This window comes from Amblyomma mixtum, chromosome 1 (assembly GCF_055824585.1).
Source record: "Amblyomma mixtum isolate Tamu chromosome 1, ASM5582458v1, whole genome shotgun sequence".
NCBI classification, from domain to species: Eukaryota; Metazoa; Arthropoda; class Arachnida; order Ixodida; family Ixodidae; genus Amblyomma; species Amblyomma mixtum.
Window position 1 is genome coordinate 186,927,720 of NC_143012.1, and position 22,257 is coordinate 186,949,976.

Below are 22,257 nucleotides of genomic sequence, written 5' to 3' on the forward strand. Positions count from 1 at the left end.
GTTGCAGCCACCGTATCCTCGCAAATTTCCTAATCCCATCCGTCCACCTAACCTTCTGCCGACCCCTGCTACGCTTGCCTTCTCTTGGAATCCACTTTGTTACCCTTAGGGACCAGAGGTTATCTTGCCTTCGCATTACATGCCCTGCCCAAGCCCACTTCTTCCTCTTGATTTTGACTAGGATGTCTTTAACCTGGCGTTTGTTCCCTCACCCACTCCGCCCTCTTCTGATCTCTTAACGTTACACCTATCATTTTCCTTTCCATAGCTCGCTGCGTTGTTCCTAACTTAAGCTGAACCCTCTTTGCTAGCCTCCACGTTTCTGCCCCATAGGTGAGTACCGGTAGGATACACCTGTTGTATACTTTTCTCTTGAGGGATATTGGTAAACTGCCATTCATGATCTGAGAGAACCTGCCACATGCACTCCACCCCATTCTTATCCTTCTAGTTATTTCCCTCTCATGATCCGGATCAGTGGTCACTACCTGCCCCAAGTAGACATATTCTCTTACTACTTCCAGCACCTTGCCACCAATTGCGAACTGCTGTTCTCTTGCATTGCGCATCGCAAGATGGACGACGTGACTGTCAAGCATAAAACGCAATGAGTGGAACTCTTACAGTACAGCCATAGCACTCAAATATAAAATAACATTACTCTTGTCACTGTATTTAAGCATTTCTGAGAGAGAGGAATGATAGCTGGTTTTTCACAGCTGTCAAAGGGGCACGGAGGTCAATTCCATGAAATATTTTGTTATTAAAACTGAATTGTTTTTCAAGGCTTTGTTGAGGCTTGTATGGCAGGAAAGGACTCGTTTATTATTGTGAAATTTGGAGTTAAAAGTGGAATATTGTTTACTGTCACTCAATTCAGATGTCCGCCGTTGGTGATGTCGACTGTGATGGTGTTGTGGAGTACTCACCGGAAGTACTGTTATCAAACAAAAATGCATCTGACATCATAGCAATTTGCTGTGAAAACAGCCTCTGGTGGTTATACCTTTACTTCATTTTTTGGTGTTTGCTAGCTACATGAACCTTTCATAACCGTTTTCAGCGAAAGTAGTGGTAATCTCTTAAAATCTCATATACACAAAAGCTTCGTGGCATCATTTCTTGAATTTACCATAGACCTATGCACAGTTTTTTCTTCGTTCCAAATTGTGCCACTATTTTTATGAATTGCTTTTTAAAATGAGCAAAAGGTGGGCAGGTGTCTGCCAAAAGTTTGCCAAATAAGATGCATGTTTTGAACGTTTCTACAGTAACCGGGAAAAATAGTTTTGTGAATGCTTGTGGCGCATCACTGCAATAATGTTTTCTTATAGTTGATTTTGTGTTGGCATGCTCATATTTGTAAGGAAGAGGGCTGACACGCTTTGTGTCTTGTTCCCTGTGTCCCATCTTAAGCGCTGTTATGTCCTCTCCATCAGTATTTGTAAAGTTTAGCTCCAAGTACGGTGCTGTCCACATTTGCTTTTTCGTATTGGTTTCTAAGGAAAAAGACAATTGTGCTGTTTTGAAAAAAGAAAAAATATATCTGACACTCACAACTCTGTTAATCGTTTTAAAGCACCTTCATTTCCATTGCTAGCCTCAGTGAACAGCAAAGGTACCAGCTTCAGTTAGTTACATTCAGCAGAACCAAAGAATAGGGCCATGTAAAGTAAAGAGCTGAGGGGAACCGATTGAAATGAAGGACGCTGAGGGAGCCCGTGGAAAGGCTGGCCCAAAACGACAAGGATGGACATGACTGCGCTGTACCCATTTGGAAGGCCGAAAAGGTGACTAATATTTGAACACCTTGTGCAAAGCCGTCCTGTTTTCTTTAAGGTGAATGCGCTGCGTAACAGTGCGTGTGGCATGTTTATCAGTTTTTTCGATCACCACCGAACTCGTCACTCAGAAGAAGCATGTACCATTCAAGAAAGATTGTCCAAACAGGCGTAGCTCACCTGAAGCTCAGCACTACGCGCTCAAGCAAAGTGCCAGGAGCATTGATCGCTTGGCCTCCTTTTGCTGGAGCTAATGAGGCAGTTTGATGTACTCTTATGATCCTGATACAGGTATGCCAACTAAACTTATCTGTTGAACTTTAACACTGAAATGAACTGGTGTGGCCTTGAATTTTAATACTCATTATTGCCTGCTCACACCCCATGCAATGGGCTTACTCTCAATACTGTAGGCACTGCCAGCAGGGTCAGCGGAACCCTTGGGTATACTTGAAGTGCTTTGTTGGTTCCTTGAGCACCGGAATCCAAGCATGCCTAAACCGCCATGTTTCCTTTACCCGCTTTATTATGGGACTGTCCATACTACAGCTACCTATGGCAGACTGTTTCATTCTACAGCCAATCGTTAATTGCATTTGAGGACTTTTTGCGGGGCAGTGCATTCACCGCCCTTCTCTACATACATGTCAGATTGTGAGGGATTGGAATCAATACACACAGAGTTATTCAACACCTTTTGAAGGCTGTTAAGTTTTCCTGAGTCTAAAAAGCTCGAGAACCTTTTCTTTAAAGAATGCATTGTATCACCAGATTTGAATCTTGAAACATCCCACGAGTTAGTCCCCGGTATGAACTGAGGGCACAAGTGGCTTGTGCACTGCACCATTTCCTTCTGCACTGAGTAAGGAACTTGACTGGAGAATATGTGTTGCACATTTAAGCACATTAGCAGGCTTGTTATTGCTAGCAAATAGCTTTGCTGATGGCAGACAGAACCTACATGGGCTGTCTGGCAGGCATGAGCGCACAAATCTTTTGCTGCTTGGCAATGTTTCTGCCATCATGTCTGCTAGGCGTTATTTATTTGACCTGTGCCATGATCAATACCCATGTGACTGGCCGTTCTGCTGCAACATGTGGAGAAGCTTTCAGTTTTACTTTTTCACACCTTCGGCACCCTGGTGTGTAATGTGTAAGTTGCATGACACCAGTAGGAGTCCATGAAAGTCCATGACCCCGCTTACATAAGTATGCTACTATCTGCGAGTATCATAGCTAAAGGTGATAAAGGAATGCACACTATAGAAATAACATGTATTTATTACACAAAATGTGCCTCCAAATTTGGCATGTGGAAGACGGGTGCTCCGGGTCAAACCATTTTCTATGCTCTGCCACAAATCACGTGATCAAAGGGCAGAACGTTCACACCACTGTACTCAAGCAGAAGAAAATAAAACAAAACGATGTGTCATCAAATCCGATGTGAATCTATAGTCTAACAAACCACTTAGCAAGGGATCATAAATGAGCTGGGTACATAAAGAAGGATCAATACCATATGTGGGTCAGTAGAACCTATAATCCACTAGAACAACTCCAAAAATTGAAATATAATTGGTTATGGTAGAAAGTGAACACTGTTTTCACTTCACTCTCAAGGAATCCACCAACACTGCCTGGACTGCACAATCAGCGGCAGTTTCTCAGACTGTGCGAAGGGAGGAGGCCAACAGCAGAGTGCTACCTGGACCATCTGTACACACACTCTGTCCACCATATTTACTTTTGCATCCAGAGGTGCAAAGGTGACTGCTCCAGTGTCGGCACATCAAGACTCTGCTGACTGGGATGACAGGATCGTCATACGGTGCTGCGGTGCCTGACAAAAGCTACACAGCAAAGAGCATTCTTTGCGATAAACATACTTGAAGAACTTTCAATCGTTTCCTCTGATTTACGTTGGTGAGCACCACTGAGTCAAGGCACATCCATAGTTCATCACATCAACAAGTGAAATACTGTGTACATACAAGCATAGAGCCACTCCTCAACACGTTTTATGTGCCTTGATGACTGTTTCATTACCGTGTGTGTAGCAGTACGGATTGCCTCTAGAAAATGTAACTAGAGAACAGATCTTGGCTAATTACTTTGTGGAGCATGCCGTAAAACTTGACATGGTTTTTCTAGAAGGCATACTGAATACTGTGCGGTGGTGGATACGTAGCATCCGTTCCACTACTGCACCGTATCCTTCTTTACAAGGATGTGCTTGCATTGATCCAACAACGGGGCAAGCCGATGGCATTTCTGCATTGGCCCTCTTTGGAGATGGGAGTGGCCAAATTTGTTTGGCCTCCACCTCATGCTTTTAGTTCGCTTCTGGCAACTCAGCTTGGCCGGCTTTGTTGATTGATCGATTGTGGATGGATGGATGGACAGGCAGACAGGATGGATGGAGAGTGAAAGGTGAATACAGGGTAGAGAAATTGCACTATACAGAATTTGTTCAGTACAATATAGGTTCAAGGACATGCCTGATGACTGCAGTGCAGTACGCATGAAGCAAAATTATGCACATGGCAAGACCGTAGCAGGCGTCTGAACCAAAAGACTCGTCTGCACCCTTTATGGACATAATACCATAAAAGTTGGCACTGAAAAATTTGGAGGGAGTGCACAAAACAATATATTCAATAGAAGTCTGCAAGCTTTTTAATGAGGGCAAAGCTGTATAACTACCAGGCACATAAACACTGCATGCATCTGGTTGTCCTGCAATGAAGGTATATTGAATTAAGCTCTAATATTGAATAGTTAACTTTTTAGCTATTACCGTTAGGCTCCTTAATTATTGAGAGGTATGTAGCCCGTAGTAATATCCATATCAGTTTTTCGGATTTCGAAAACGCGGTTACCCTCTGCACTGTCGGACAACAAATTCAGGCTATTTCGACGAGTTACATGCGCTGGAGAGGTTGCTTTGCCTGCAAGCTTCTCAAAAGCGCATGTATTTTTGCGCAATGTAACCAAAATTTGTCAGGCCACAGCTCAGAGGGTAATAATAATGGATCCAAAAAGAAATAGTTAAGAAGTTAACCAGCCTGCTAGTTGGCATGACTTAGTTGTATTCTGCTGTACTACTCTGGTGTCAATGTTATGCTGAAAAAAAGCACTCAGAAGTTCTAACTCAAAAAGCCTAATTTTAAAAATTGTGCAAAGTCTTGCGTGAAACACCCAGTACATATAATGGCCCAAGAAGCAATGCAGAATATGTTTCTGCTGTAGTAATGTAACGCAGACATGATTTGAACGTGTCGCTAATTCTTTGTTGTGCCATATAAACAATTAGTGCGAACAGTTACGAAAAATTTACGAAAGTGACCTACACCGCCTGGTGAGCACCACTGAATCAAGCCACGAGCACCACTGAATCAAGCCACATCCATAGTTCATCACGTTAAGAAGTGAAATGCTGTGTACATACAAGCATAGAGCCACTCCTCAACACGTTTTATGTGCCTTGATGACTGTTTCATTACCGCGTGAGTAACAGTACGGATCACCTCTAGAAAATGTAACACCACTGGAACACCCTCTGGCGCTCTAGCGGCACCGCTATCGCCGCGCAACCAGGTGCGCTGCCGCCAAATTTATAAACTCTGGTTCTAGTCCGTAACCAGGCAGGGGAGACGAGTGGACATCCATATCCATTGATTATGATGACAGTGTGGCCTTCCATTGAAACATGGCTGAAAGAGGCAGGCGCTGGCCGGATACAGAGAAAAAGAAAACATTGAGAGCAAATCGGCAAGCACACGCACAAACAGCGTTGAAACTATCAAAAAAAAAAATTTGCCTGAGGTTCGACCCGGCTGAACTTGGTAGACGAGCGAAAGCAAAGCCGGCGGTATGTACTTTACAACTGCTATGTCATTGCATTACGTTGCATCATGCGATGTGAATCTAAGCTCTAAAGGTCAAATGGCCATTGGTCATCGGTCATGTGGTTGCTGGTCATTAGCTATGGCCATATTGTATAGGCATATATCATGGTTATGCGCAGCACGACGCAGTCATAGATGGGGTTGTGCTTGGTTTGACCTTGGCCTGGCTTCAAGGTGAAAAGCATAAAGCCAGGCGAAACTGTGAGTTGTACGTCGAGTAGTACAGCTTTCGCTCTGAAGCAGTTGGCTAATGTCGCACTATAACGTCTACCACTCAGTCAAAGTGGCGCTTCGTCGCTGCTCTTCAGAGGAGGTGGCCCTCGCTCTTATCACTCCCGATATTACCACCATTGTCAATGATTCTAAATCAACTTTCCAAATTTTGGCGCGGGTCATCCCGTCCACCCCTGTCCCTTCTCGTAAAACAACCCACTCTGTCATCCTTCTTTGGACTCCATCCCGCACACACAGGCCTAGCTGGTAATGAGGTGGTTCACGCCTGCGTCCGAGGTTTCACTGTCCAGGCGCCGGCCATGAAGTCCGCCTTTGGTGACGTGGCCCCGCTTACAGCGCGTGACCGCTTCCTCTCCTTTCATGACATATGTTACCATTAGTGCCTCGATCGCCTTGTATACCACCTGCCCACCACAAAACCTCTTGGTATCGCAGAGGTGGGTGGATGGAAACAACTTTTATTAGACAAAAAAATCTTCCAGGGTGGTACCCTACTGGTCCAGGAGTCCATGGGCTTGTGCTTCACATAAAGCCCGATCCACTTGCCATTTCTGGCCGGCGGGCTGAGCGGTCCGTAAAGCAGCTTGTTAGGAAGAATTAGTGGGATTGGGGATGGGGGTACTGCCTGTGGGGAAGGACATTCCCAAAAGTAGTGGAAAAGTGTGGATCTGGGCACTCCACAGGTGCTACAATCAGGAGGAAAGGTGGGGTGAAAGCATGAGATGGTAGGGTGAAATAAAGCAGCCTGTCGGTAATTGTCGCCATGCGGAGCTGGATAAGGACAACAAGGTTGTGTGTGGTGGTGGCAGTGTCATGCGGCTGAGTTTGTAGAATGTGGTGATTTGATGATATGTAGAAAGGACCGAAGGGGCCTCTTGCGCACGGTTGGGTGCCTGATCATCCGGGGTCCGGGAGGAGAGTTCTCGGGCCAGCGCATGAACGCGTGCTCATTACCGGGAATCTAGGCATGCCCAGGGATCCACGACAGAGTAACCGTTCGGTCATGAGAGGTGGCTGTGGCAAGAATACGGTGTCTGGCCGGCGTTGCCATGCCCTTTAGGTAGTGGCAGTACGCTGCCTGGGAATCTGTGCAAATTATGTTTTTGTCAATGGTGGAGTGGGCCAGCGCAAGTGAGATGGCGGCTCTTTCTGCCTCTGCAGGCGAATTAGCAGAGATTCTGTGGCGTCAGCTTCAGATTCAACTCCTATAGTCTTCCGCCACCTCAGCCGCCCAGCTCTATCCCTCATCAGGTTGTAATTTCTGCCCGGCAGAGCCAATCTCGACTACATCATGCGAGGCTATGTTCGTCACTCCCCACCAAAACCCCTGAATATTAATTCAAAGGAGCAGTGGGAGGCTTCCATTAACAGTGCAGCGCCTTATCTCTCAGCCTAGATTGGGCTCAGAGGGTAGCGGCCGGCCTACGTCCAGCCTAGGACCTCTCCCCCTCCTCCGCTGCCTCCTTCCCTTTTGAGATATAAAGTTGTCAATCAATCGCTGCGACTGCCGCGCCAGTTGTACCGTCGCGATCGGGCGAGCAGAAACCAGTGCCTGCGGGAACGTATAGCACCTCGCCTGCGGTGGTGTTGGTAGCTGCTCGCTGAACCGTACGATGTTTTCGGCCTGCGTCCCGCACGCACACGAGGTGCACTCAACTGCGGGTTCGAAGCGCTTGCGGAAGTAAGCGTTGGCACCCGCGCGCGCCTCGAACAAGCGGCTACCAACGCTGTTGTCGTAGAGGCGCAGATGTTTCGTTTGCCTGTCCGGTACAACTCGTCTGATTCGTCTCCACGACTCTAGGGCGTCAACCGCCTTGGCCCATTTTGTCGCGCTGTCGGCCTGTACCTCATTGCAGAAGAAACCGAACACATTGAGAATGCCGAACTTGCGACGAAGGTGCTGGAATCGCTTAGCCCACTTCGTCCGAAGGCAGATTTAGGCTTTTGCGGCGATGGAGGCCCGTGTACTGTGCGATATGTCAGTGCACGTTAAGGAACCCCAGGTGGTCGAAATTTCCGGAGCCCTTCACTACGGCGTCCCTTATAGCCTGAGTCGCTTTGGGACGTTAAACCTCAGCCACACGACCATGGCGCCCTGGGGCAAGGCGTCCCATCGCTCGCTGGCCACACTCCTCAAGCCATTCCCGTGTGGGCCATGAACTCTATGCGTGTGGCCGATGTCAAGCAGACGGCGTTTGGATGGATGGATGCATAGAGGATGGATAGAGTTCCAGTGACTTTAAGGATGGATAGATAGGAGCGCCCCCTTTGAAACGGGTAGTGGCCACCATGCTCAGCTTTTTTTTTATTTTTATTCATCTGTGTTGTTAATTCTCATTAAGATTCGCCATCTTCTTTCACTACGGCTTCCTGCACTTCTAACCTGGATGGATGGATGGATGGATAGGAGCGCCCCCTTTGAAACGGGGTGGTGGCAATTGCCACCATGCTCAGCTTTTCTTTATTTATTATTTTTTTTTGTTTACTGTGTTGGCAATTCTCATTAAGATTCTCCATCAACTTTGCCTACGGTTTCCTACTATTCTAACCTTATGCCACATCTCTGCTTTTCAGCCACCAATCCTCCAATCGCTTTTTGCTGACTTCCACTGCAGATTTATTTACATGACCATTGTTATCTTTAAACCCTAGGGCCTCAGAAAGAGTGACTGTGCCTGCATCGACATCCGGATGGATACCATCACATTTGATTATGAGGTGTTCAATTGTTTCCACAGATCTACCACACACTGCACATGTGTCATCTTCTTCGTTAAATTTCTTTTTGTAGCTGCGCGTTCTAAGACACCCTGATCTAGCTTCAAAAAGTAGGGCACTGCCTCTTGAGTTATCATAGAAAAATTCTTTCCTGATCTGCCTTTTCCAGAATCGATATAGTTCTACACTATGTTTCTTTTCCATTGAATTCATCCAATTTTTAACTTCCGCGTTTTTAACCTGTCGTTTAATGCTCTTTCTTTCTCCGTCCTCATGACCGGCATACTTACTGGTTAGTTTTCTAGTTCTTTTCCGCCACTGTGAGTCAACGTTCTTTCTGTATAAATATTTAAATACCTTAGCTGCCCATCTGTTATCGTCCAATTTCCTCAGGCGTTCTTCATATAGTATTTTACTCTTAGCTTCCCGTGCCTCGAACGATGCCCAGCCCATATCCCCTTGTACTGCCTCGTTTGTGGTTTTGCCGTGGGCACCTAGTGCTAATCTTCCAACAGCTCTCTGATTTACATCTAATCTCGACTGAACTTCTGCCCTTAAGCACAGAACCGCATTACCGAAAGTAAGTCCCGGCACCATTATTCCTTTCCAAATACCTCTTAGTACTTCATATTTGTTGTACCCCCATAATGCCCTATGTTTCATTATCCCGGCGTCTCTTCGTCCTTTTGCCCTAAGAGCCTGTTCATGCTTTTCCGTGTATATCTGCCCTTCGTTTAGCCATATCCCGAGGTATTTGTATTCGGCCACTTTGGGTATTTCGTGGCCTTGTATTGTAAGCACCTGATCAGTTGTATCGTTAAAAATCATCACACCTGATTTAGTTGCGCTAAAACTGAATCCTAGAGCGTCTCCTTCGTCTCCACAACAATTAACCAAAGTTTGTAAATCTTCCTGGCTATCTGCTAACAGTACAATATCGTCCGCATACATTAAACCCGGGAGTCGCTGCTCAACTACATTTCCGCCTAATCTGTACGATAGATTATAACCCAGATTACTTTCTTCTAGCCTTCTTTCCATATTTATCACGTAAAGCATGAACAGCAGCGGTGATAGAGGGCAACCTTGCCTTAATCCTTTGTGCACCCCTACAGTTGTGGTACTTTTTTTCCCTTCCCATGTAATTTCAACTTCATTATCTCGGTAGATTTCCTGTAGAAAATCAATTACCTCATCACCAATACCTAAATCTTTCAATATGCTCCACAGGAGTTCCCTGTTCACGTTATCGTATGCACCGCTTATGTCTAGAAAGGCTATAAACAGAGGTCTATTTTCCGCCTTAGCTATTTCTATGCATTGGGTAAGCACGAACAGGCTATCATCTAACCGCCTACCCCTTCTGAACCCATTCTGAAGTTCTCCGAGTATCCTATTCCCTTCTACCCATGACTGCATTTTTAATTTCACCGCCTGCATTGCCAGCCTGTACATAACAGATGTTATCGTAATCGGACGGAAGGATTTTATGTTCATCTTATCTCCTTTCCCTTTATAAATCAAATTCATTTTACTCTGTCTCCAGCTGTGCGGAATTTGCTGATGTTCATCTGACAGCGCCGCTATGCGGCGGACGCGCGCTCTACGTCGGGCGGCTGACCACCCCTGACGCTGCAGGCATGTTCTTCAGGAGGGGAGGGGCAATGGTTCTAATGGAGCGCGCGCTCGATCTTCAGGCACGTGTGAATGTGATGGACGTGTTGTTGGTATTGGTGGCACCAACTTATGTGGCGAATACGGAGCCGTCTAGTGCGGGAGCCTCTTCGGCTGGTGCCAAAGAGGCATCTACGTCGACTCCAGCTCGACGACGAGGGAGGCCACGGAAGGCGGAGGCAGAGAAAGCCGAGACTAAAGCCAGCCATGCTGAATCCATACGGAGAATGCGCCAGGATAATGCTGAGTTGCGGTGTCGTGAGGTTGCTGTGATGGATGCGGTGCGGTCTAATAGTGCAGGAGGCGCTTCGCTTGGTGCATGGGTTGGTGCCAGTGGAGCATCTATTGTAGCTCGACCTCGAGGGAGGCCGCGGAAGACGGAGGCAGAAAAAGCTGAAACGAAACTCAGACGTGCTGAAGCCATGCGGAGAAAGCGCCAGGAAGATGCTGAGCTGAGGGTTCGTGAGTCTGAGGCGAAGCGGCAACGACGGGCTCTAAACCCGGAACTTAGGGCAAGAGAAGCTGAGGCAACGCGACGTAGACGTCAGGATGCGAAACGGCATGCCGAACGTCAGCGACAGCAACATCCTGAAATAACGGCGCTAGATGACGAAGCCCGAATACGAGTGGCCAGAGCGCGACGTGCTGAAGCCATGCGGAGAAGGCGGCATGGGAATCCTGAGTTGCGAGCGCGTGAGGCTGAAGCAAAGCGGTACCGACGGGCTATGGACCCGGAACTTAGGGCAAGAGAAGCGGAGGCAATGCGGCTTAAACGTCAGGATGCAAATCAGCGCGCTAGGGAGGCTGAAGCTAAACGCCAGCGAAGGTAAGAATAACCTGATTATTTCTTTATTACTTCTTTTTGTTGTTGTGTTTCCTCCTCTCCTCTTTGGTGTGCCACTGATATATCGTTCTGCGCAGATGCAAGCTTTTGTTTTGCTCCGCGTGTTTCCCTTCGTTCCTCCACCTCTTTTGACGTACTGCGAATGTGGTCGGCACGGTGACATCTGCGCGACAGACGGCGTTCATTTTCGCCTGCACAGGCCCTTCTAATGCTGACGCATTAATAACGCATTAAGAAATATTATTAGCGCAGGTCCACGTTGTAGACACATCTGCCGCTATTTTCGGCGAGCCGCACTGACGCAACAACGCAACTTACACCGTGCTGTAGTCGCATCGGCACGTCGTCGTCGTCGTCGCTTTGCGTCCAGCTCGCCCGAGTTCCAGCGCCTTCGATTCTCCGTGTGGCGTTCTGGGCTAGCGGGCCTCACCGGTCACACGAGCCACTCGGTGCTGCCAGAGGCGAGCGATTTTTGCTCCGCCCACCACACAGCGCCTTGCGGCCTTCGCTGGGCCAACGCCTCCTTTGGCTGGGCAAAGGCCACTACTGCACATGCGCGTTACCAAGGCAACAAGCCACAGGTGTGCGCCGTCGCTCCGCCGCACTGCGCATGCGCAGAGTTGCGCCGCGCAGCCGGAAACGATGTGCGCCGCGCACCATCCATGGAAAGAGGAGTTCGGCTGTACTCATTACGGCACCAGTACAGGCTATTGAGTCTTGAAAACGAGGCGAGAAAGGCTAAGCGGGCAGCCGAGACGCCCGAAGAACGAGAGGAACGTCTCGCGAAGAGACGCCGCTAAGCTGCTGAGCGAAAACGACGGCGTGTCGCTACCGAAATGTCAGTGGGCTAAACTGCTTTCACTGCGTATATCCTGGTCTAACTGAGCAAAGCCACTGCCAGTTTTTCGGCCCTTGAGGCTCCCCAGCACACCGCGTCATGAAGCCTGCAGCAAACCCATGGTCTTCGAAGCGAAAAGCTTCACTACGCGGGTCGGAGCCGAGCTTCGCGTGAGCCGGTGCACAGATTTGCCAGTTCTGCGCATGCGCGAAACCGAGTGACGTCACACGCGGCGCAGGTGGCCGCAGCGTCAGTCTGGTCTGGACTACGCGCTCCATCAATTTCCCCATGCATGAGGTTAGGCAAATAGGTCTTAAATTTTCTAGTTTCGGGGTTTACCTGGCTTTGGTATTAGAATTACATTTGCCGACTTCCAGTGTAGAGGCAGGTGGCCTTTAATCCAAATTTCTTGCATGTACTGTGTCAGAGCGCTGATGGAGTCGTCATCCAGGTTTCTTAAAATTTTGTTCGTTATCCCGTCAGGGCCCGAGGCCGATTTCGTTTTTAGTTCCAATATTTCTGCCCTGACCTCCGCCTCCGTGATGGAGGTGGAGGTCAGGGCAGAAATATTGGGTCTAGAAACGAAATCGGCCCAGGTGGGTATAACGATGGGGCAATCAGAAGGCTCGAGGGATTTGCACGCAAGCCCTTGGCATATTTAGAAGGGTTGCGCTGAAGGGACGAGGCCTGAAGGAAAGAAAGAAGCTTGCTTAAACTAACCCAAGTGTACGTAATCAGCCGCGTGAGTTATGCCACGCCTTTCTTAAACATTAGGGCTGAGGCGAGGAAGAAATTAGACTCGCTCATTCGACGGTGCATAAAGAGGGCCCTGGGCTTACCGATTAGCACCTCCACTGAGGACTCCTCTCTGTGGGAGTGCACAATACCTGGGACGAAATAGCGGAGGCTGTCAGAATTTCTCAGCTCGGAAAATTAAGCCAAACAACCACGGGCAGAGCCATCCTTGAAATGGTAGGCCTGCAAACAGATAGGGGACTACGAGCCAAATCGAGCATTCCGCAGGACTGCCGAGAAAATCTAATCATTCCCTCACTGCCTCGTAACATGCATCCCATATTCAACACTGAGAGGAGGGAGAAGAGAGCAGAGGTACTAATCAGACGCTTTGATCCGATGGACAGCAAGTCAGTTGTGTACGTGGACACGGCAAGTGGCAGGACGAGTGCGGTGGTCGCCTCAGTGGTCAACGGCCGCAGTGTCCTCGTATCGGCAGCCACCATTAGAAGCGCGGAAACAGCTGAAGTAGTTGTGATAGTGCTCGCTTGCATTGGAACGGAAGCAAATTTTATAATTAGCGATAGCAAAACAGCCATCTATAAATTTGGGAAGGGTAGCATCTCACCGGATCTGGCCAGGAGCATCTCTGAGGATCTGGAAGGGTAGCATCTCGCAAGGATTCTGGCCAGTAGACGGCTAAACAGAAAAATTAGCCTAATTTGGGCTCCCGCACACGCGTCCGTTCCTGGCAACGACGCGGCCCACGAGTTAGCCCAAGCTCTCTACTTCCGGGTAGCTGTGGAGCCGTCCGACTGCTGGAACATGGATGAGCGTCTCCAAAATTATACGGCGGTGCCACCACCGGATAAAAGTCTAAACAATAGGGAGGCAATCGCATGGCGGCGTCTCCAAGCTGGGAACTTTGTAAACCGGTCTGGGCATATCGTGTTCAGAGAGATGAGAAAGAAAACGATAAGTGCAAGCACTCTGGGGACCCTCGATCACATAATCTGGGAATGCGCTAGCTCCCCAGGGGCTAAAGCAAATGTAAATTGTAGAAACCTGGGAAACCCTGCTGCAGAGCGAGGCCCCTGCTCCACAGCAACAAGCCATCCGCCTGGCACCTAGTTGGATCCAGGATACTTGCCTCTGAATGGTTAAAGTGCGTCGATTCCAAGGTGCTATGTAAGCCGTGCGTTTGGATGCTGCATATGCGTATTGCATTGAGCTTCAAACCCCGACGTAAGACCTACGCGGTGGCGATGTCACAAAGCGTTTGTTTGGAGCCGTTTGTGGCCGTTGCAAGCATTTCTAATTCCTGTGAGGATCACCACAGACAGTGACGAGTAACAGCTGCTCACCTTGGAGAAAGGAGGCTGCTCATGGTGAATTTCCTTTGCGTGCATAAGCTACACAGCACAGTGACAGTGTCCGAGAAGTGAAAGTGCTTCTCCGTCGAGGCAGAGAAATGCGCACGTGCGAAGGCTCACTACGCACGCAGTGTTTCCCGAATGCCGTAATGAACTTGGCGTTGCGCAGCTAGTCGCACTGGTTGCAGTGATCGTGACCGAAGCGAGCGTTGTTATAAGACGTTGTTTCTGCTACGTATCCATCGCCGATTTTGATCGCGCTTTGTGTAGGTACTGTGCTTCGAAACTGCTGTGTGTGCGACGTGACGCGATCTTGGCTGCACGGCCGTCGAACTGTTTTCTTCCGCGACAACAGCAGCGTCGCCATCCTTCTGCGGCTTGGTGCTTCATACAGTACATTTTGTGGTGATGGATGCTCGGGTTATGACGTGCGAAAACATCGGTGTGTAGTGCAGTGGCCTCTTCTGGGGCGTCGTTTGTTTTTATTTTCTGCCAGCTATGCGGACCTATGTCCACAAAAATGTTTGCTTGAAGAACTGGTGACAACACAAACTTTTCTACATGTTGGTGGGTTGAGCCAGAGGAGTAGTTCTCGGTTTAGGTCGTGACAACATGGTGTACTCCATTTAAAAAGTGCTATAGCATTGTGGGCTGCGGAAAGGAATCTGTGAGGTTGTAATGTAAGCTTGTGGCTCTGTTCTTTATTGATAAGCAGTTTAATTCATTTTGTGCAATGAACAATCTGCGCCAGAATGTGAGTCGTCGAGCACTGACAATGATTTTGACCCCAGAAAAAGAAGTGCGTTGGCAACCAAAAAGTGTGTTGTCAGGAGGAGTCGCTGGGGCTGGCAGTTCATGGGTTAACACAAAACTCTGTGCACAACTGCTACAAACAGTATGATGGTAATTCCAGTGTATAATAAGGTATATGATTCAGGCTGTGCTTGACTTATCTACTCAAATCCAAGAAGTTTTAACAGTCTTTGCACTCTGCACAATTATGCGACAACGGGCTGTATTCATTTTCACTCCTTCCACTGTGTCATGAGCGAGTTTCCATGTTAGTGAGGTGTAAGTGCATTGAAAAAGTTTTGCCTCCAGAAATACTGTCCATGATTTGAATGCATAATAACGGGGTCTGTATTAACAAACCAATACTGTATAAATGAAATTATGGCTATCTTTAGTCCTGATGATGACACAAGTTATTGAGCTGTGTTATTTACCTAGATGACTTATGAAGTAAATTTGCCGTTGCAAATTATGAAAGCTGATTAAAAGAATGTTGTATGGCACAGCAGTTTGGTGGTTGGAGAATAACAATTGGCTTTACCTGACACCACTTTGAAACAGCGGGTAGGAAAACAAGGCCTGTGGAGCTAGTAAAACTACAAGGAACAAAGATGACGGGAAAGAACAACACCACCACCGTGCCCAGTAGCCATTCTTGTTCTGTCATTCTCGTCCTTAGTACAGTGTCAACATGCCGTCTTTCCAGCAGTTCACCCGACAGCACACTCAAGCCCTGTGAAACTTAAAGAATGCAACAGCAGGAAGGGACACAGTGTACACATATATCTTGTGCATGTCATGCCTCCCGCCTCATCATAGCGTGGCCACTAGAGATGTGAAGGCCTGAAAAAAACACTGCAATTTTGGAAAAAAAAAACGTTTTTTTGTTGTTTTTTTTTCAGACAAGAAAAAATGGAAAGAAACATCGAAAATTTCACAATGCAATTTCAAGGTTTTATGATTGCTTGCTTTTAGTTTAGGTTTTTGTTTTTGCTTTGAAAACCATTAAAGCGTGCATCGTCGAACGATTGGAGAGCAGTCGTCATCGCCGGTGCCAGGTAGTGCTTTTAAAACGTTCGTGCTGCGAGTACGCGGGTTGATGGCCAGGTCACATATAAGATCCAGGCTTGACTTAAAAACACACTAATACTTGAACTCACGGCTGAAGTAGAACAAAATGGCTGCAAATTCTACAGCGCTACACACACGGCATAAATAACATAGGCTGCTGTGCACGGAAGCGGTTTTAGCCAAATACAAGCCTAGCTTCTTGATTTCCAACATAGCAGAGTACAGGACATCCGCAGGAATTTGGTCCACGACAGGGGTCTTCAGCGAAGCACATGACCCCATCTACCTGGTGGCAAGGCCTTTGCACCAACCAGCCGCTAACTCGTCTGGCATGACGACGAGTTGCAAATACCACCACCATCCACCAGCTGCGAACGAAACTGGCCACGTTTCGGAAACGTCCATAAAAGGATTCGCAACAGGCTTTCAGGGGAATGCATTCGAAAGCTTGAGTATGTGCAGTCGAACATGGAGGAAGGAAAGAACCTAGCTGTGGACACAGCTTCAATCCATGCTGCTGCGCGTAGTGCCGCATCCAGCGACAGTGACTCTGAGTCCGATATGGAGTGACTTATAAATCTGTTTTCATGTTCCCTTTCTCGGTGCAATAGAACAAGAGGTTCGTTCCACAAATATGATATTTATATCTCTATATTCACCTGAAGTGCAAATCATTATTTATCTTCTCTGTGCAATAGAACAAGAAGTTTGTTTCATAATATGGCATCTATAACTGCATATTCGGTTGAACTTCGGAGCATTATTATTGATCGTTGTGCTGTTGCAAATAAATCTGTTTGTCACGTTTTACAAAATTTCCAATTTTTCATGAAAAAAACCCTGAAAAAAACGTTTTTTTTTTCATGCCATTCAAAATTTCTTGAAATTTTACATCTCTAGACTGGCCACTGCCTGTGTCTTGCCAGTCATCACCCAGCACCTACGACCCTATTTGTGCTGTTGGCATGTGCGCCCAATTGTAAAACATACTTTATATTCTCTCGTGGTGATATAATGTTTTGGCCAATTAAGTTGTTTCATCCCAATTGGCAAGGCTTTACAAAGCATTCCTGCGATAGCCAACTTGCTCTCATGCTCCCTCAACGGCAACATCCCCTCAACGCTTTTTTTCTTGGCTTTGAAAGAGCGTGTGATAAAATCCCTCATTTATATAAGGCTGATTTTCTAACGCTATAATTTGCATCCAATTGCTCTAAACTGGGTCTAAGCTTTAACAGCCAGCTGTTGACAGAATTCCCATGCTAATTCTTACGCGTCCTGCTTTTTTCCTGCTATCTCTGGCGTCCCCAAGGAATTGCCCTTGGGCCCAAGGTTTTAGTAAATACATTATGACCTTCCTTTCAATGTTTCCTAACAAGCCTTCGTTGACGACTATGGAGTCTGCCATCTGCAGTCAGTAACAGTATTTCAATTCTCAGAACAATATTGTGGATGCTCTCGACTAGCCAGTTTGCTAATGTTATTAAGAATGCACTAATATTTTTTACTTTCAGGATAACTACATCTTGCCTACTTATAAGGCCTTATTGAGAAAGGCATATTCACTGCATACTAAAAAAAAAAATTGGTGTTTGAGGAAAGGAAATGACGTGGTAACTGTCACATATCTCGATGAATACGTGAATTGCGCCCTAAGGGAAGGGATAAAGGAGGAAGCGAAAGAAGAAAGAGGTGCCGTAGTGGAGGTCTCCAGAATAATTTCAACCACCTGGGGATCTTGAACGTGCACTGACATCGCACAGCACACGGGCGCCTTCTGCGTTTCGCCTCCATCGAAACGTGGCCACCGCGGTCGGTGGATACTGGTTCAAATTCTCAACTAAATATGGCTGACAATGTAACATGGTCTCACCTAACAATCCTTAAACAACTACCTACTACCCTGGATATTTACATCATAACATGTTCTTAGTGTCACTGTCTTCCGTGTTGCTTGCGTTCAAAACTCCTGTGCGGCATCAGCAGAATATTCTTATGCCACATGGCACAAATCTAATTTTTCTGAGATCCTAGGATGCATTCAGAACTGAGCTGCTTGCTTTATTCTCTGAGACTATTTTTAAAGCTCCCGTGTAACAGCCCTAAAGGTGAATCTTCAAATTTTTGCATGTCGTGCAGAAACTGAAAGTTTTTTTTTCGCTCTTTATCGTCACATAACCAACTAATCTTTTCCTGCTCATGGTTCCTTCTGCACTAGCTGCACAAGCACTGTGCCTCCCTTAGCTTATGCCACTACATTTCAAAATTCAATTTTGTTTTTGCCACGAAAGGCTAGAATGGTCTTCCATCTCACAAGGCTGTGCTTACTAACCTGTTGTCCTTCGAACTGGTCACTGCAGAAATCCGTGCAGTAAATGACAATGTTAGTCCAATGTTTTAGAGGAATCCCCCAGTGTGGAGAACGTTTGTATTAAGGGAGTAATTACTCATTATCATCCACCCAAGCGTAGCCATACGGCTACAAACGGAAGCTACTCAGTTTCCTCAGAAACTTTGTTGTTAAAGGAAAAGTTACCCTAGTCTGGGGTTCGAACCCAGGACCACTGCCTCACCGGGGCAGTTGCTCTACCAAGTGAGCAAACGGGGACAGCTAGCATATGATGGGGCAAGCTCGAAATTGGAGCGGTGTTGGTCCAATATTTTAGGCGAATCCCTCAAGGTTGAAATGATTTGTAATAAGGCAGTAATTACTCATTGGCATCCACCCAAGCGCAGTCATACGGCTACAAAAAGAGCTACAAAGCTTTCCTTTGCAGCTGTATGGCTGCGCTTGGGTGCTAATGAGTAATTATTTTCTTATTAGTACATTGCGAACTCATCAAGCTCCTACTTGCCGCACCATGTCAAAGATCACCGCTCAGTTGTCACTTAGGAGTGTTGGGGTATAATGAATATTAAAATAAATTGATCTAATAAAGTGCCTACTCACTCGGGGAGAAATCGACGCGTGTGCTCATGCATGTTACTTTTAAATATTCAGGATATTGTTAACTGCACTGTTGCTTCATCTTAAACCAAGAAGCCATAAACTTCAACTTGCAGCACAGCAATGCCAGTAAAAGACACACGACATCACTGCGTTTCTGTTCTTCTTCAGCGTTCTTCGGCTTAACTTCAAATTAGTCTTTTCCAAATTTCTGATGCCTAGCGATGTCTCACTTAATTTCTTTCCTTGAAAATCAGACTGGCCGTGAAATGGATATATTTTGCTGAAGATGTTGATTAATAGCAACTCCAAGATTCTACGTATATTAAGTGGTACAAACATCTGTTAACGGTTAGCAATACTCACTTTTTCTTGCTACTTTGGGAAGCGGGGGTACATCCACGAGACGGTTCGCCACGTAACAGCAGCCAGTTTGACATCACTTAGCGAAGCGGCCAAGTTGTATCAGAGAACACATGGGTGCATGCCTATCGCCTACTTAAATGGCTAATTTTTATTTTCATTTTATTCTGGGACATCATAGCTCTCGTAATGAAAATTCACTTTTACAGATTCCGTTTTGAAATTATAGGGTTTGCTTGAGATAACCAGAAAATATGGCCATCGCATCCTCTTTCCTTGATGACACGAAGTATACTTTCCCAGCCTAAGCCGGGAGCGATCACTAGGTAAGCCCTCCAAATTATTTCTTGCATTCACTCTACCTGTAATCAAGCTTACTCGCTCTCAAATCTCATTATGCTTACAATAATAAGGATGGCATGTGTAGCTTTTTGTGCAATACTAGGCACCTACTTCGTTTTGCATGCATAGAGACATTTGAGAATGCTTTGGAGTTGCAGAGATTATAGCCAGCTTGTTCTATACATGTCAACAATGAACAGCCTTAAGCAGAATGTCCCACATTTGTTTTCAGTGCTGCACTCTGGCTTGTGCAACTGCAATGCGAGCTCAGGAAATAGTGCTAGAAGAGAACTGAAGTTCCGCTGCCACTGTGGAGAACAAAGCCATTCACTTTAGCCGAATTATGATCTCGGCCCCTTTCCAGCCACCGAGTTCTATTTCTATTTTGGCTTTTATAATGGCCTGATAAACACAATAAAAATAAATCAGTATTGTTGCATTGTCACAGTTCTGTGAAATGCAGAACTGCTTTAGTTACCACTGATTGTACATGTTCCAAATGGTTGGAAGCGTCATAATTTTCTCATGCATTTGCAATTGTGATCGACAGGAGTGTGCAAAAATGTGAATTTTTAATGCATGCACACTTCAGATGCACACACACCTTATACACTGAATAGATACGCATGTCTTTTGCAATACTGTGCACTGCTAGGGAAACGCTGCGAGTGCAATATTTTTTTTCTGTCAAAAATGTAAAACCACTGCTGTGTGATATTTTGAATACCGTATTTACTCGCATAATGCTCGCACTCGCGTAATGCTCGCACCCCCCACATTGGCTATCAAAAATTGGGAAAAATTTTTTCCCCGCATAATCATCGCACCCCAAAAATTACTGCCGCGAGCCGTCTGCTTCTCGTAGCGGTCGCCATCTATTGACCGCGGCTACAACTACCGTATTCACTCGATTCTAAGCACCCCCTTTTTTTCACGATCGCGATGCTCAAAGTGAGAGGGGGTGCTTAGATTCGAAGAATCTAAACTGACCTGAAAAATCTAACTGAAGAATCTAAACTGAGCTGGGTATCAGAGGCATGGGCGATGATTGATGTAGACATGGTGGCCAGAAGTTTCAAAAAAACAGGAATTTCGAACGCCTTGGATGCGACTGAGGACCACCTAGTGTGGGACGACGAAGAAGCATCGGAAGATGAAGAAACCGGTGCCGCAGAAGCCAACGATTCCAGTGTCGACACGGACTCTGATCAAGAGTAGAATTGCCTGATAGACGTACGCAACGCGAGCAGTGACGGGAGGTTGCGCGCGGCAAATAAAGTGCTTTAGCAGCTTGAGCTTACGTTCACCTTGTACTTTCATAACGAAGGTAAGTTCCGCTTGAAAGTAATGTTTTCGTTATATTTACAATAGCGGACCTGACAATCCCGATCTCGCACCCATTCATCTTTTCATTTAACACTCCGAAACATTTGCTTGAAAATTTTCCCCGCATAATTATCGCACCCCCAAACTTCGCGTTGATTTTCAAGGGAAAAAAAGTGCGAGGATTACGCGAGTAAATACGGTAACTGACTAATAATTTAAGTATATAACCATAGCTATTTGAACAGTGTGATTTTGTAATTATAACGGTTGTTAGCAACTTGTACTGCAGCCTGGCTTGTTCCAGTCAGTGTGCTCGGCCCGATAAAGAATTCGCGATAGGAATCGCGTAGTCATTCTAAAATCGTTATTGCACTCTTAGGGGCAGTGTAGCTTTCAGTGGAGGCAGCGTAACTTCCAGTGAGTTTTCAAGCACAGTATCAAAATCGGCGATGGATACGTAGCAGAAACAACGTCGTGTCAACGCGCTTTTGTCGCGATCACTGCAACCATTGCAACAAGTGCGACTAGCTGCACAACACGAAGTTCATTTCGGCATTCGGAAAACACGGCATGTGTAGTGAGCCTTCGCATGTGCACATCGCTGCCTTGACGGAAAAGCACTCGCTCCGACCTCAATCACATTCTCTACGCGGAGGAAATTCACCGTGAACAGCCTCCTTTCTCAATGGCTAGTCGGTATTGCTCGCCGCTGTCCACGGTGATCCTCGCAGAAACGCTCGCAACGACCACAAACAAAGCTTCGTGACATCGCCACCGCATAAGTTTTGCGTCGGTTTGAAGACCGTTGGTCCACGCATATCCAGCATCGAATGGTGCAGCTTGCATAGGTCGTTGCAATCGAAAAGGATCCAGCAAGGCGGACGTGAAAGTACCGCGACCGCCACGGAGGAAGTGACGTCATGTCATGTGATCGCATTCCTGGGCGGCTTCCTCCATGCCTGGGCGCCGTCTGCTCTCGAGTGCGCCTACGGGATATGGTTTGGCAATACGCGGCCGGACCTTTCGCCGCAGCCGTGCGCTACTGCGCATGTGCGCCGCTGCTACCGCTGCGCGTGCTGCGTGCGCTACTCCTCCTCGCCACCGTTTGACCTTTCGATGCATAGGCGCTCGCACTCGCCATGGAAGGAGAAGCACCCAGACGTGGCCGTAAAAAATCTACCGATCCAGAAGTGATAGCTTGGGAGTTGGCCGTAAAGCAGCGACTAAATGAGAAGCGCAAAGCTAAACGTAGGGCCGAAACGCCAGAAAACCGGGCGGAACGCCTCGCAAAACGACGTCAAAAGGAAG

At 46.8% G+C, this 22,257-nt stretch overlaps 1 protein-coding gene across 1 annotated transcript in view; it reads left to right on the forward strand.

The window, feature by feature from the left end:
• The first annotated feature begins 10,238 nt into the window (after nt 1-10,238).
• LOC149370244 (uncharacterized) overlaps nt 10,239-22,257 on the forward strand; it is a 125,044-nt gene continuing 113,025 nt past the window's right edge. The window contains exon 1 of the mRNA XM_089577405.1: nt 10,239-11,144. Within this exon, the coding sequence (XP_089433531.1) occupies nt 10,285-11,144 (860 nt within the window). The 5' untranslated portion in view covers nt 10,239-10,284. The remainder of the gene's footprint in view (nt 11,145-22,257) is intronic.